A 16,810-nucleotide genomic window follows, 5' to 3' on the forward strand; every position below is an offset into this window, starting at 1 on the left:
ACTGCATAAGGATGCATTGGTAGGATATAAAATAGGAATTTAAATGCAAGTTTTCAGGGATTTGTTTTCAAGATTAATCTTTTTGATTTGAATTTGCAATTAAAAAAAAAAAAACTGACCACCAGGAGGGCATTATGCAGAACCTCGTTTAGTTACCTCAAAGATAACTAAATTTCCACCTGTTTTTTATGAGACTTTGTATTCCAAGGGGCCGTGAAGTGTTAGAAGAAAGATGATGCCTCTGAGTACTGGGGCGTATTACAGTGACCTGCCAGCATCGGCAGTGGGCCTGTGACTTTTTATTCTGTTGGTTTAGGAAGGAATTTATTTGCAACGAGGCATCCATGGAGCTTGAAGCCACAAATGGAGTGGAAATATCTTATTTGATGTTGTGCCTCCCAGAAAATAACTAGAGTTGGTGGTTGCAAATAATGCCAATATTGCAGACAGAGTGGACAGCTCATCAGTGGGGATGTTGTTACCAAACACACACAGTATCTGGTGGGCGAGTTCGTGTCATTTTTTGTATCACTCCATCTGTTTGCAGTATTTGTTATTTAGTATTTATTATTCAGGCATACCACGAGCTGATTGTGCCTCTTGCTTTGTTTATGGGTTGAATTGTTCCTGAACCAAAACTTTCCATTGAATACTTGAGTCAGTATGCTACCTTTGATCTTTTAAATGTTGAAAGAATTAAAACTCCCTCAGTGGGAGTTGCAGGCATGAACTGCTGATGTGATCATAGCATGCTGTGTAGTGTAATGTGGGTGTCACTTGGCCATATATGTGGATTCTACTCCGTTTTTTCTCATTGTGGCCAGATCTAGAAGGATATGACAAATTCACCTGCTCTGGCTCATATCCTCAGTTAAGTGTTGATGTTTTATTGCCTTTCTCCTACTCTTTATGAAAAGTCAGTGCCAGAAGGATACTAAGAAAGAGCTTGACCGAGCCTACATCTCACACCCAAATAGAAACATGAAGACTGTTGGGGCATCATCTGGACTTATAAAATATGATTGCATTAGTTCAATCTGGTTTTTGTAGACTGTTACAGGTTTTCATGTTTTCCTTGAGATTTAACCAAGTCTCAATCCTACTGCTAACCCAGTTCTCTCTGATTCATCAGCATGTGTGAATGTCATAAGTGACTTGCTCACTCTAATAAAGTGAAAAGGTGTGTTGTTGACATAATTGTCACTGAATTTGTGATCTGTACTTTTGAGTGTGTTTTTAGGTTTGAGGAAAGACTCCTGGGAGAAATATTTAACACATCACTGTCTGATCACGATATAAATGTCTGGATGCAAGAGAGACATGCTTTCTCAGTTCTTCTAGTTGTACAATCTGCAAAGCTGAAGCTGAGCCTTGTTGAAACACTGAATAATGTGATGCTTAGTACTTGAGACGGTGACGTTACGGCAACAATGACCAGGGAGTAATCTTCTTTATTCTCTCTCATTCTTATTTCTAGACACTAAACAGGTTTTCCACAGTCAAAAATAGGGTGAATTTAAGCCTGCTGAAAAGATTAAGTTAGGAAATAGATATTTTAGACATTTCAGGAATGTTTCAGAATTTATGATATTGGTAAATATAAAAGCTATTATCATACTTCCTTGCTGTCTAGGTATAATTCAACTGTTGTCTTTATGAGCATGTATGCTCTAGGACCTGTCATAAATACACCTGAAAAATAGATTTCTTTTGTTCTAAAAGTATTTTTCCAATATCACATGGTGGAGATAAAAAGGAAACCTATAGCAATATTCTTGACCTCAATTTGTTGGAAAGTTAAAATTTATATACGAAACTATATTTTGATTTTTCTCCAGTAATCTCATGGTCCAGATGGTCAGGAAGGGGAAAGATTATTACTGGTGAATACAGCCAGGAAAGTTTCATGCAGGTGGCAAGAATGTGGATAGCCAACGTAATTTTCCAAAGTATCTGGCCCATCCTTTTCATAATATTTTACAAAGCCTAGAATAAGAGTTGGTATGTTTCTCCTTATAGAGCAAATAGACTGTGGGAATGTATTGTTAAACTCATTAATTCATTTAACAATCATCTATTGAAAGCCCACTGTGTGTGTTAAGTATTGTTTTTGGAATATTACTCTCACTAAATGAAGCTCCTGTCATATCACCTAGGTATGGTCAAAATCTGTAACTGCAGGACCAGCTGTTATATTTGACGTTAGTCTGGACCCTGAAAATCAGATAATGAAATGGTTGTTATTTATGTAAATATTAGTATTGATAAATAAAATATGGAGCATCACAAAATAATTGCTTATAAAAGAAGGTATTTGGGTATTAGAAGTATGCATGTAATAAAAAATATTTTCAGATTTTGCTTAAGTAAAATCGTAGAAGAAGTGGCTCAAGCAGTCAAAAAATCAATACCTTTTTGTATAAGGCACCGTGGTGGGTGCTGGGGGAGTCATTTTCTGTATGTTTTGTGCCCAAGGTCTGGTGGAGAATGGACTCTTTCTATTCTTCCTGGTCTCTTACGGCATTTGTGAGTCCCATGCACCGGAAATTCTAACACTGGCCTCTCATCTTTAGGGAGCTGCTGGGGTACACTAGGCAGCTGAGATCTGCCTGACTTACGACAAAGGTTCCTGTTAGACTTTGAGGGTGGGGTAGGCAGCGAAGTGACTGCCTGTCCTTCAGCCCTTTCTCCTAAAACCCGATTTACATGATATCACCTTGAATTATTTTATATTTTATAGGATTGTTAATTCCCGTTTTCTTTCTGTGTTATGTTGTGCTGAGTAAACTATTAATGTAATACTTTGACATCAATATAAATAAGAAGATTTAGGGGAAAACATTAGATATGGGTTTAAAAAGTTAGTAGGTCACTGTCAGTAATTCATGAAATAAATATTTAGTGTTCCTGGCTGTTCATTTTCTTATAGAACAAATGATGACCATGAATATCTTCATTTGGACCAAGAAACGTATACTTCTATGGAACTGAGACTATAATATTTAAAGAGAACAATCTTAGTTTTCTGATGTCATTTACCTGAAAAATCAACAAAAGAAGAAGAGGGAATAAAACTTTTTGTCAGATTGGGGCAGACTCAGAAAACTGCTGGAGGGAGAGTAGTTTTTGTTGGGAGGAACCAGACATGCAATTGCTTTTGCATGTTAAAATTTTTCTCCTCAGACATTCTCATTATAATCAGCTACTATTGTACTGTCTATAAATAGTATTTATATGGGAAACAGACCAGAAAACCATTCAAGTAAAGCAGAAAACAGCATCATTAATTTTTGGACAAAGAGGTACAACAGCAAAAGGAGAACCTGAGTTTCCGTACTTGTAACCAAAATCTGATTTAAGGCTACAATTTAAGGCCACAATTTACTCTAGGAGTAATAGGTACCTTGGGGAAGCCTGTGGACTTCTGCAGTCATCATAGTAAAATACTGCCTGGGACTACTAGGAGCTGCTGCATGAGCCAATGATCATTTTCTGGGTTGACCAAGTGGGAGGTTCTAGTGTACCCCCTGCCAGTGTAAAATCAAGTTATATTTTCATTCCAGAAATACACGTCAGCAGGCTTCTAAGGGCTAAGTATTTACTTAATCCTTTGGGAAAATTAATAATACATGATCTATGCCCTCCTAGACTTGAGGCTAGTAGGAAAATAAAGCATTTATAGCATATTTTATTCTTCATTATTTCTTTAAAATGTTTAGATTTATTAGGCTTAACAAAAACTAGCAATCTCCTATCCTACCAGTCCCCACCACCCCAGAAAGACCACTTTGAACTTTTAGCCATTTCTGCTATTTCTTTTAAGACCTTGATTATCTTGCTGCTACTTGATTTTTTTTTCAGTTTTAGATATCATCTTTTCACTTTATGCTGTTGTCACACTATTCATACTGTCTTACATGCTGTTTTCCCCTATTCTCTCAGTAGAGTTAAAACTTAATTTTGGCAAAATCAATTTTTAATGTTTGTATTACAGTGATTGTACATATTATTCACAACTCAGCTATTTCATTTATTTTGATTGTGTCACTTGTATAGCTTTGTTTTTCCAGGAGTTAATAATTGCCTTTGAATTTTTTTTAAAAAAAGAAGTATAAATATAAATTTCCTCTCATTACATTCGGGCACATCAGGATATTGATCAGTTCTATTTTCCTTTCTCTGGAGACATTTCCTGGAGCCCCTAACCTATTGCTCCAATCTAGACAAGATCCTCTCTGGACCTTTTGCGTAACTGTTGTCCTGGAATATCTCTGTGTCGTCCTGAGAATTCCATTTATGGCTCTGCTATATTAGATCTTTCATTTCCAGATTCCATATCCTATTTTCTTGGTTTATTCCCATGTTTTGTTAGATTGCATTATTCAATAGCTTCCAATAAAAGGAAGCATATAGGGGTAAGTTTTTTGTTGTTTGTTTGTTTTTTTTGATATTTATAAAAAGGTTGGGAGGCATTGAGTAGAAATCTGGCGTTAAGGTGCTTCTTATACAGACTTTCAACTACTCTTTCTCTGTATATCTCCTCTTAATTTCTCACTTTTAAATTTTTTTTTTTTAATTTATTTTTTCCCCCAAAGCCCCAGTAGATAGTTGCATGTCATAGCTGTACATCCTTCTAGTTGCTGTATGTGGGACGCGGCCCCAGCATGGCTGGAGAAGCGGTGTGTCGGTGCGCGCCCGGGATCCGAACCCGGGCTGCCAGCAGCGGAGTGTGCGCACTTAACCGCTAAGCCACGGGGCCGGCCCTAATTTCTCACTTTTAACAGGAGTACCTGCTACCTCTAATTCCTGTAGCCCAAACTGACTTACCTTTTGGCTTCTTCCTCTGTAGGCATGTTAGCATTGTCTTCCATCATCCAAAGTTTTGTTGACTTTTTTCCAGCTCACCAATAGGGATCTTCTGTGGCAGTGGATAGCTGCCAGAATGATGATGTAATGCGTTCTTTATACCAAAAGTACAAAAATATAATATGCTATTATGTACTCCAGTTAAGATATTCTATGTGTTTGCAAATGTTTTTCTGTTCGACTTACTGTTGTCAAAACCGGGGCTGTTTTATAGCGTTGATAGTTATTTTTGTAGAAATTAAAATCTCATTTTTCTAAATGTTTAAAAAAAAGTTATGCTTACTCTAAGGCCATTAATGTGTTTATCAGATTAATTGGAGTCTCCTAAGTAATCCTTTGATTTCTGTTTTGGTAACTGTGAATAAAATCCACTGTGAACTAATCATAGGGATAGCATTTCAAACCAGCTTAGTGAGTGTAAGCCTAGTAGTTCTGAAAAGAGAAAACAAAATCCTAGATTGGAATTTTAAATTCTTGAATGGAAAACATTCTTTCTCTTTATAAGTTCTGTTGATGAAACTCTTGATTTGTTTTCCTTACTTACCTGCCTTTATTGCAGACTTTATGCTAGACTTACTATACGTCTGGTCTCACAGAATATTTTCAATATTAATGTGGGTGAAGGAAGAGGTGGGGAGCCTAAATAATAAGGACATAAAAGGAAAGGTTCAAAGCTTAAATAAAAATAAATTTTGCATTCACTTTATTTGTTATGTTTTATAATCCAAACATTCTGACTTTAGTTAATAATTTATATTAAGTATAAAGTACAGGAATTGATATGGATGAATTACTCTTCCACAATTGCTATTTGGGACTTTGCTTTTTTTTTTTTTTTGGTGAGGAAGATTGGCCCTGAGTTAACATCTGTTGCCAATCCTCCTCTTTTCCTGAGGAAGATTGGCTCTGAGCTAACGTCCGTGCCCATCTTCCTCCATTTTGTATGCGGGACGCCACCACAGCATGGCGTGATGAGCGGTGTGTTGGTCTACACCTGGGATTCGAACCTGTGAACCCTGGGCCACCGAAGCGGAGCGTGGGAACTTAACCACTATGACACTGGGCCAGCCCAGGACTATGCATTTTTTAAGAATGTGATACTATAACTCCTTATTTATTTTTTGGGGGGTTGTTCTCCCATTGTTTCTGAATACTTGATCCTTTTCCCAAGTCACAGCAATATAGGTCCACATACTTTTCTAAAGCTTCTCAACTTTAATATGCGAATGGATAACCTGGGGATCTTGTCAAAGTGCAGATTCTGAGGTGGGGCCTGAGAGTGCGTATTTCTAACAAGCTCCCAAAATGCTGATGCTGGTGGTCCTTCTGACCCCACTGACTAGCACAGGTCTAGAGTACCTTGGATATGGGAGTAATATAGAATACAGAATCTGTTTTTAAGTATCTGTAACTGTTGAGCTTCTAGAAAGATGTCATTGGGAGACTGCATTACTGGCTGCTACTAAGTACATCTAAATAGTATTGGATTTATTGCTTCTTACAGATTTAATACATTTTTCGTTATTTGTAGGATTCTGTTTAGAAGTGATTCCAGTACTATACTTTTATTTTTTAATGTATAAGTTTTATATTTGAAATATGTAAACTATATATAAACACTATTCCCTAGTGTCTTTGAAGAAAAAACATTATATTTGATACGTGCTAAATTTCAGTTTGCTGCACACTAACATATAGCTGTTAGTCATTGAACTTCTATTGTATATACTGTTTTATGCTTATAAAAACATAAAACCGCAGAATATATACAAATTTATAACTAGCTTCCTTGTAATGTTGATTCCTGTGCAATTAGATATTAGCAATGAAAAAAGGTTAATGCTTTTTTCTTTTTAATTTATTCTCTAAATAGCTCAGTCACTAAAAGAATTTGCAAGACTACTCATCGCAGTAGAAGAAGAAAGAAGACGACTGGTAAGTCTGTTCCTCATTTCTTGAGAGTGATGCTTTGTTTGGACATGTTAAAAGAAAGAATAGACCTTCTGAATTAGACTTAGCCATACCAGACCTTATGACTTGATACATGGACTTAATGTTACAGGAAAGATTTGTGAATATGATTATCAAATATTGCTTAGAAGACATTTCTATTTCATTTGTTCAGCAGATGTAAATTACATTCATTTTCCTTTCCAGTTAATTGTTCTGAGAATTAAAAATACTGAGCAAATTGCCATTAAGAAATCCATTCTAATTGAGCAAACTTCTAAATAACCTTAGTGTTATAATAATAAGACACAAGTGTTAAAGATAATTCATGGAAGGAGCAGCTAACTTGGCCAGGGTGTTAGCAGGAGACTTTCTTGAAAAGATGACATTTGAGTTGGGTCTTGAAGGCTGGGAGGATTTTCCTGGGCTGGGAAGAATGGGAAAACTTTCTAGGTTGATGGATTAATTTATGCACCAGTTTCAGAGCATAGTTATTAGTAATGCACTTATTCCTTCACAAATATAATTTTGTACCCATTGTGTTCAAATTTCTGTGAAGGCCCTTGTCTGTGACGCAGGCTTCCCATTTGTATATGGGAAAAATAGTATATATCCCACAGGATTGTTGTAAAACATTTGTAGCAGCACCTGGTGCATAATGAATAAATGTTGATGATGATAAAGATGTTGATTGTCAGTTATAGTGAAGGTTACAGACTTGTTTAAAACATCATCCTTGATATCTCTGGCTTTACCATCCTGTTGGGGAATTATGTATACACATAAATAAAACACTCAAGTGTGGACTAAATGTTCTAGAAATGCAGCACAGTTTGATATCATTTGCTAAATGGATAAGGGAGAGCAATTTGAGGAGAGTGTCTTTAACGTGGCCTTGAGTCATAGGGAGTATTGTATGAGCTAAGAAAGGATCACGCAAGTAGGACGTGGCAGTCATATAAATGAGCTTCAGCAGAGGCCACAAGGTGAGAGGAAGTACTGTGTATATTTGTAGAATAAGGCAAGTGGTTCTTAGCAGGCATTAGTAGAAGACTGATCTGGAGTTTTGGTCATATGAGGGGTTTAAGAGCTGGGCTAAGAAGTTTTGGTGGTGTTATAGGCAGCGAGAAAATTGCTAGAAGTCTGAATAGAGGCATGAGAGGATCAGTATAGGATTCAGGAGAGATTAATTTGGCGGCCATGTGAGAGATAGATAAGATGGGGAAGAAATGTTGAGGAGAGGGGTGACCATATTCTCTTAGGAAACATCAGCCTACCATGGGTCTGGTCCCAGTATCAGAGAGACAGCCATACAATGTGATCTGTGCTAGATACATATAAGCCATTATGGGAGACTGACCCTTTCTGGAGCGGTCAGAGAGAGCTTCCCTGTGGAGGTGACTTTAATTGGAGTCTTGAGGCTAAATAGGACACTATTTTAAGTGCTTTATACATAATCCTCACTCTAGCTCTAGGAGCTATACAGTAGAAGTCCAAGTTCCACAGCGAGAGATGGGTAGTACGTGCACTTACGGCCTGGAAGAGGAGCCGATGACAGAAATGTGAAAGAGGGATTAGAGAGATGTGAAAATAAAAGAGTTGGAGATGGGATGGAAGCCAGGGGAATATATGGTTCTGGGTTGAGTGAGGTTATGATTCAAATCCTGTGCAAATAGATCAGGAGAGTGATAAACCAACTAGCATGGGCTATATTTTTAGAAAATGTATTAGTTTAAATAATATGAGAAAGTGTGTTGTAGCTTGCAGGAGTAAAAAGAGCCAAGGGAATGTTCTTAAAGCACTGAGGGAGATCTGTAGGCACCAGGGGAAAAGTTCTTCCTCTGCGCTGGGAGAAAAGGAGGAGAGGATTGGTTAAAACATAGAACTTTGGACAGTAAGTCAGTTGGTTGGACAGGTGGACAGGTGTTAGGAAGGAGTGGACGTCTGCTATGAGAGGAGTTTGTAGAAATAGTTTAGAACAGCCAGGAGCAGGCTATACAAGAGAAAAAGGACTACTGGTCAACAATAAAGAGCTGTTGAAGTTAGATATAATAAATATGTCAAGGAAAGACTAATTACCATGCTTTCTAGCAATACCCAGAGCACTGGAATGTGAGCAGTAAGAACAGTTAAAAGGTCAGATTCAAGTTGGTGGTTGGCACGAAAGACATGGTGCTGAATTACAGGGACACGGGTAAGTATAATGTGAAAACGGGTCCTGGTTGAGTATAGCGATAATTGAGGCAGGAGAGTATTGATAGCCTTAGATTAGAAAGGAGAGAGGGCAAGCATGACTACTAGTTATGTTGAAGGTTCACTAGGAACAAAGGAGATTCTAAGAGAGGACAAGGAAGTTGTGATCAGGAGTGGGAGTTGAAACATACACTGAACTTGGCAGGGGAGCTGGAACAGATAGAGATGAAGTTACGATGTGGCTATGCAGGGAGACAGACCTTAGGAATTGAGAAAGCTGAGCTCAGAGGTTTGATATTTTATGAGCAGGGTCTTGAGATCATCCAATATGATGGCGGGATAAAGGACAAAGACCAAGGAGAAGAAATGACGAGGGAATGTGGTAGAGTGTCTTATAAGCAATGGAGATGGAGATTGGACCACCAACTTTTAGTGTTTCAGAGATCTTCATTTCTGCCTTCAGTCATGTTTCTCATGTTAGGGCAAGGGGGAAATTCTGTGTTCATGAGTGAAGTCATATTGTGGGTTTTGCTTGCTTTATCTGTTTCAGAGAACGTCTGAAAATAAAGAATGCAAAATAATGAAGAAAAATCTCTGTAGATAAAAGCCTAATGGATTGCATTTCCACAAAGATTATGTAAAAGTAATCATTAAACATACAAATCTAAATATCTAAATCAACACTTCCAGAACCAACACAACTGAAGGCATAGCTGGTAGCAGTTTTTGTGCAAAGATGTGCTGAAGAATTTGTGATTTAAAAATTAGTGCTTCATTTAGGAAGTAGAATATTTTAAATGTGCTAGGAAAGTGTAAAGGAGTTCTGTAATTGATTACAAGGCCATTTAATCTTCTGTTTTTTCAGTAATAAATCATGACTTATATATTAATTGAATTTGACAAAACCTAAGTGTATCAGAACAGTGACTAAACAAAAGTAAAATCTCAAAATGAAAAAGGACAGAACAGTTTAAACGAATTCTCTTTTTTCCAATGATTTACCAACTTAGTAAGATGAATACGTCATCTGGGTAACATAAAGGCTATTTGCAGAAAAAGAGCCCAAAGAAACATTGATTTTTAGAAATGGAACCTCCTCTTAGCTCCTTACTAACTTTAATTTTTGAGCTTTTAAAAAAATTTTTGCTAAAGCCAACCAAAAATGCATAGTTAAAATGTAAGAAAAAAAGTGACTCAGAGAAAGTAATGGGAAATATCCATTTCAGAAACTTTTGAGGGTATAGCTTATCCTGTCTCATACTTCTTACTCAGAAAACCATCTTCCATGATGCCGCATTTGTCAAGATGTTGATTGACACCTACCATCACGTGGCTACGTGAGAACAGCCTTTTAACTACATAAATATATAAGAAATGATAACCCTTTGTAGTGGCCTTAGTAAAATGCTTAATACTTAGAGTTAGAATATGGTATTGATTAGTGCCATAGGCTTTTTTTTTCCCCCATATATGTCTTTATTGGAAGTGTTAGAATTTTTTCCCATAGATTGCAACACTTATATGATTTTGATTAGACATGTCATAGATCAGATGTCCTGGTAGAAAGACTCTGAGACTGTCCCCAGTGTAAAGGGGGGCTTCTAAGCCATGTAAAGTTTGTGGCAAGGTTGCTGCAGTTTCTATCACCACAGAAACTGCTCTATTTTACTTGAGATCACAGCTGACTCGGCTGAGCAAATGCTTACATTTTAGCCGAGACTGTTCAAAATTAATTTGAACAAATACTAACATACCCAGAGAACCCCCTAGGGAAGCTTGAAATGCTCAGTGAGGCCTTCTGGAAGAGATCTTGGTAACCTCTTCTTGTTTGTATTGAAATACTGAATTTGACTCTTGCCTCCAGGCCTTTGGACTTGACATTCCCTCTCCATGAATCCCTGTAACCACATTCCACACCTAATTCCTCCCTTCTCGGTACTCTTCCTCTTGTTCCCTTTTCTCTATCCCTATGGGCTTTCTTTCTGCTCTTCCTAATGTGTCACTACGAGCTTCTTTTGCACTTAGATCTTTGCTTGCATTCGTCACTTCCTCTGCCTAGAACATCCTGATCTATATTCTCTCATGATTGGCTCCATCTTGTCATCCAGACTTCACCCTGTATAGCTCCCCTGGGGACCTGCATTTTCCATACAGCCTGAATTAGTCCCTTTTAGTCCTTATCTATTGTGACAGAAATAGCTGCTCTCATGCAGCTTGCATTCTCCTGGGGAGAAACAGACATTAAACAAATTATGTTTGGTGGTAAGGGCTAAAAAGAAAAATAATGCAGCTGGTAGAAGATATTGCCATTTATTGAGATGAAGGAGGAGATGGAAAGATAATTAAATTTTGAATCTGTTTAGATGCCTACTGGATATCTAAGTAGCCTTGTCTAGGCACCAGCTAGATATATGAGTCTGGAGTTCAGGGGAGCAGATGGGACTCCAGATATATAAATTTGTTGTCAACATGTCGAGGGTATTTAAAGCTATGGGAATATATGAGATCACCCAGTCTATGAGTATGCAGACAGAAGAGAAAAGGTGGGAGGATTGAGCCCTGAGGTGCACTGAGTCCAGAGTTTGGTCAGATGAGGTAGAATCTATAGAGGAGATTTAGATCAGTAGGAGAACCAGGAGAAAGCTGTTGGGACAGGTTGCTCAAAGTCCCATTTCTTCACTTGGCTATAGTAGAGATGTAAGATGGTAATAGATAGAAGGATGTGGACCCAGTGGCTGCAGCATGCTTCAGGATAGAGGGTCCAAATTATCTGATCCACCCTGTGCTGCTCCTCTACCCCTGCCCCTGGGCCCCTTACTTTCTAGGTACTGAGTCCCTGACCATGACAAGTGTGTGTGTGTGTAGATTTTTTTGTTCTTAGCTATATCTTTGTCATCAATTGAGGATGCCTCAACTTCAGAATATTTTAGCTAATGCTTATCATGAAGAATTTATACAGCTGAACTTATTTCTTGTAGTTTTCATTTTGATTAATATCAGAAACTTTTTTTTTTTTTACCATTATTACCTCCAACATTTAACATTCACATTTGACCTGTGTAAGTTACAACTTTTGCTGTAAGTTTCCGGGATTTATATTCTTTCTAATAGGTGCTCAGATTAGTCTTTTTTATCTTTATTATTTATATTTCTATGAAATTTATATTTATATCTCTTTTTTCTTTTATTAGTCTTTTTCATTATTTTGGGTAATGAAAGTACTTTCCTGAAATGGGCCAAGTGTCTGACTATTACTTTGGAACAAAAAAATCATGAGGAACTGGGTGGGGAAATTTATACTCTTAATATTCACTTCCTTTATAAAGTATTAAAAGCTCTATTTTCCTTTTCTTACACTTTTTAAAGCATAAGCTACATAAGGGTTAATAGGGGGCAAAATCAAAATAGTTTTAGATCTTTATTTAAAAAAGGAAAAATGTGTCAGAAACACAAGTTATTTGGTTATCTATATAAGATTTTGAGCTCTTATGAGTCTCAAGAGATTTAAAAAATATGTCTATGTCTAATGCCTAGCACGTTAGGTACTAGTCATAGGTGGCTACTGAGCGCCTGAAATGTGTTAGTTACTGTGTGGTTTGGATTGTATTTCTGTTGGGAAGCACTGCTATAGATGATAACAGCTGACCCTGAGCCTTTTCAAGGTACCGGGCACTGCTACAATTGCTTCGTGTTTTTAACTAATTTAATCTGTACAGCAACCCTCTGAGGTGTATGCTATTAATATACCCATTTTAAAGAAGAGCAAAACTCGAAGGCACAAAGCTAATAAGTGGTACTGCGAGGGTTTAAACCCAGGCTGTTGGGCTCCAGAGCCTTCACATAATCCATAATGTTTACGAACTAAGACTCTAATTAAAAACTGCATAATAACAATAGCAAACATGTATTGTTAATGTAGTATGTGGGATGCTCTCTTAAGTGCCTTAGGTGTATTATTTCAGTGTCTTAGAAAAATTAGGGAAGATCATAGGCATTATAAGTTTTGAGATTAGATTAATATTCAAATTCTTTATCATATTTAAACAGACATCTATTTCAGCAAAAACTTAATTCATCAATTCTTTGACAGTTCCCACACCAAATTTTGGTCTGTGAGAGCCAAAAATGTTTAATAAACCTATTTAAGTCTTTTTTCGCCCCTCTTTGAACCAAGGATTCATGAAATTGAGGAATATTTTAAATGTTGTTGTCCTTATTTCTCTTGATGGAAGATTTTTCTTTGTTTAATCTTTTGACATAAATTTTTGTATTGCATATTGGCCATCAGTAGATGATATTGATTAATCACTGAGTTTCTGGCATTGATGCTGTTATACGCTTAAGACCAATTATCTGTGAACTAACCCAGTTTCTTTTATTGTCTCAGATATGCCAATATTCCACATGCATAAGTAGGGATCATAATTCTGGTATGTCTTAGGTTAACTTATATTAGAAACAAACTTTAGGTATGCTGGCCTACATACCAACATTTCTATATAGTGATTTCACCAAAAATTTCACAAAAATAAACCATCTCACTGTTCTCCATTTACAAAGGTCTGATTATCAGGTTTATTGAATAATAGAGGCTTCCCATGGTTTCTGGTTATCTGGAGGTAGAATTGAGAGGTGGCAGATCACACAGAATTCATCATGACTGCAACCCAGAGTGGATTTTATTTTTTATTGGTAATAGTACTCATTTGTATTTTTTACAAAGTGCTTTTATATACATTTTTATTTGATTCTTAGAACAATCTGAAACTAAGCTCAGACTGTAAATGAGTTACTCAAGGTAATACGTACCATTAGTAAGTGACAGAGCTGAAGATGTAGGACTCAGTGTCAGGTCTTTTGACTTCCAGCCGACTGTTCTGTTACATCCTGTGTCTTCCCGTTTTCGTTTAAATTTTAAACACCACAAGGGCAGAGTCCTGATCTCTTTTGTATTCTTTCTTTCTTTGTTTTCAGAATACCTAGTATATGTGATCTTGGTTGTCCAAAATTTAGTATAGTGTTTAGTAGTGCATACAGAAAAGACAGTGTGGTTGTTAAGTTATCACAGCTTCCTATTGACCATTTCTGATTGTTTGACTTAATTCATTTTGGATAAGTCTAATAGAGAAATAAACTGAGTAAAATTCATTAATTTAGTGTGAAGAACTGGAGTAGGGTTAATTGCTAGGATTTCAGAAAATACTTCAGTGTTCATGTTTGTGAATTATGTCTTTTGATTCTATAACTGAAAAAGACTTAGGACACTTAATGACTAGAAATGTCTGTCAAAATTCTAAAACTGTCTCAGAATAGATAGAGTATAGTGGTCAGACAGTGAAGCCTATCCTGGCAGACTGCCTTTTGGGCATTTCGCTGCTCGTTAACGCTTCTACCCTAGAGTATATAGAAAGGGAGTCAGAGAGAAAACCGAGACTCCATTGTCGCTAGCTCTTGCAAAGGACTACTTGGAAGGAAGCTTGTACTTTCCTTAAATTAAGGTTTATATGCTATTAGAAGTTCTGCTGTCGTGGCTAGCAATCAGCAGAGGGAACTGAGGTGCTGCTAATTTTAAAATATATTTGTATTTTGGTATATCAGTTTCATTAACATTTGGACATGAATTTTTTTCTTATGAACGTGAATTTTTTTCTTATGATTGACGCCATTCCCACAGCCAGTATTTCATGCGTATATGTCGGATTGCTAGATTTAAAGATTTGTAAATGGATATGTGACAGTAAGCATCCAGTCTTTATATTTTCCTATTTCCCAAGACTCTTTTATTTTTTTAAGATTAACCTTGACTGTTGGAAGGATTTAAAGGGAACTTTTCCACCAGATAGTGCTATTTTATCTTTATTTATTTATTTATTTTCCCCCAAAGCCCCAGTAGATAGTTGTATGTCATAGTTGCACCTCCTTCTAGTTGCTGTTTGTGGGACGCGGCCTCAGCACGGTGGGAGAAGTGGTGCGTTGGTGCGCGCCCGGGATCCAAACCCGGGCCGCCAGCAGCGGAGCGTGCGCACTTAACTGCTAAGCCACGGGCGGGCCCTAGATAGTGCTATTTTAAAAGCAATCAATTTGGTCCATGTATCTTTATTTTGATTAATTGTTTTTTTTACTTTCCTTAGGTTTCTTTCTTTTTCTCTTCCCTCCCTCCCTCCCTTCTTTCCTTCCGTCCTTCCTTCCTTCCTAACTTCTGGATTAAACACTTACGATTTTTTTCTTTTTTTGGCTGGGTAATGAAAATATATAATGCTGTTAAGTTTTCATCTGAATAAATCTTAGACTGTATTAAATTAAAAAAAAAAAGCAATCAATTTAAAATAGGATACTTGAATACAGAACTTTCGCATTCTTTTTCTTTTTTCCCTCTCAAGATATAAACTGTGTTGAAAATTTCCTTTTCAGTTTTGCTGCTTTGGCATGAATCTTTGAGTGTTAAGGTTTTTGTTACTTGTGGCTGTGAATATTCACATGAGCTGCAATAGCCTCCTACTGGACACAGCACCTGTGCTTCCTATCTCTTTCCTCCCACCTTTAGTTCTTTTATCTTCCTCCCTGTGCCATTTATCCCAGTTGTATAGGCTTTATTTTGGAGTCATAATTGCATATCATATTGAAATATTTCTATTTTGACCCTTGCACTTTCAAAAATACATTTACTCTGTGGTGTCAGCCATCATTATTCATTGGTATAGTTGGGGACATACTAGTCTTTAGTACATTTATAAACCATGTTTTGATGGTTTTTAAAAATTTTTTTGCTAGTTATGAAGGACAAAGATACTTTGATATTATAAAAGGTAAATTTATATAAAGTCATTGTGTAACTATGATTTCCCCACCACAAATTTTTTAAGACCTGGATGGAGTACTTAATTTTAAAGTGCAGAGAATATGAACTTAAGTAGACATAAGGTAGACTAGAAAAACAGCAGTAAAAGATATCACAAAGGGAAATTTTAAATAATAAAGCCATGAATGGGAAATATCAGCTGATAGACAACCAGATATTCAGAAATAAGAAGTTGAGATATTTTTCAGTAAGGAAAATATTTATGTCTCTGTTTATGATCAAACCATAGAGTCATAATGTTCATGAACTATAGAAAAAAATTGCAGATTTAATTACCATCAAGATAAGAGAATGAAACCTTTTTTAATTAAACTTTTTTATTTTGAGATAATTATAAGTTCACATACAATTATAAGGAATAATACAAAGAACTCTGTATTCTTTGCCCGATTTCTCCCAATGGTAACATTTTGTAAAATTATTGTATAATAACACTATATTTTACTTTGTTATAATACTAATTAAAAGTAGCAAATTATTCATAAACTTGCCCTGTGTCTTCCAATCAGAATTTATAATTTGAAGACAAAAGTCTGACTCTTAGTGGGTTCTTATCAAGATGCCTTGTGTTACTTCACGATGCAATTTGTTATTTGTGTGTTACCCAGGACACTCATTCGTTAGGCAAACAGAAAATTGATTGAGAAGACACTGGGGCATCTCATTTATCTGTGGAGAGGGCCATGTTGCTTGTGGGATTCAGGGACAGCCAGAATCACAAACTCGGAGGCCTCGAAGAGGTTTTTGTCTCTGACTTTCATTAGCTTGTCACCGTCAGTCTCTCAGTTGGCTTCTTTCACATGGTGAGCCGTAAACACTGCCACCATACCTCACAGAAGATGTTTCTGGAGGGGGCCTGTCTAGTTTCCCATGGTAAACTACCAAAAAAACCAAAAAAACAACAACTTTAACAAGGACTCTGATTGGCCCAGCCAAAGTCAC

At 36.7% G+C, this 16,810-nt stretch overlaps 1 protein-coding gene across 3 annotated transcripts in view; it reads left to right on the top strand.

Annotated features, from left to right (window-relative positions):
* ARHGAP42 (Rho GTPase activating protein 42) overlaps positions 1 to 16,810 on the top strand; it is a 261,608-nt gene that overhangs the window by 77,150 nt on the left and 167,648 nt on the right. For all 3 annotated transcript variants that reach the window (XM_004427415.3, XM_087433629.1, XM_087433628.1), the window contains exon 3: positions 6,740 to 6,801. In XM_004427415.3, the coding sequence (XP_004427472.1) occupies positions 6,740 to 6,801 (62 nt within the window). The remainder of the gene's footprint in view (positions 1 to 6,739; positions 6,802 to 16,810) is intronic.

Source organism: Ceratotherium simum, chromosome 7 (assembly GCF_057802395.1).
Source record: "Ceratotherium simum simum isolate JZ-2026a chromosome 7, ASM5780239v1, whole genome shotgun sequence".
Lineage (NCBI taxonomy): Eukaryota > Metazoa > Chordata > Mammalia > Perissodactyla > Rhinocerotidae > Ceratotherium > Ceratotherium simum.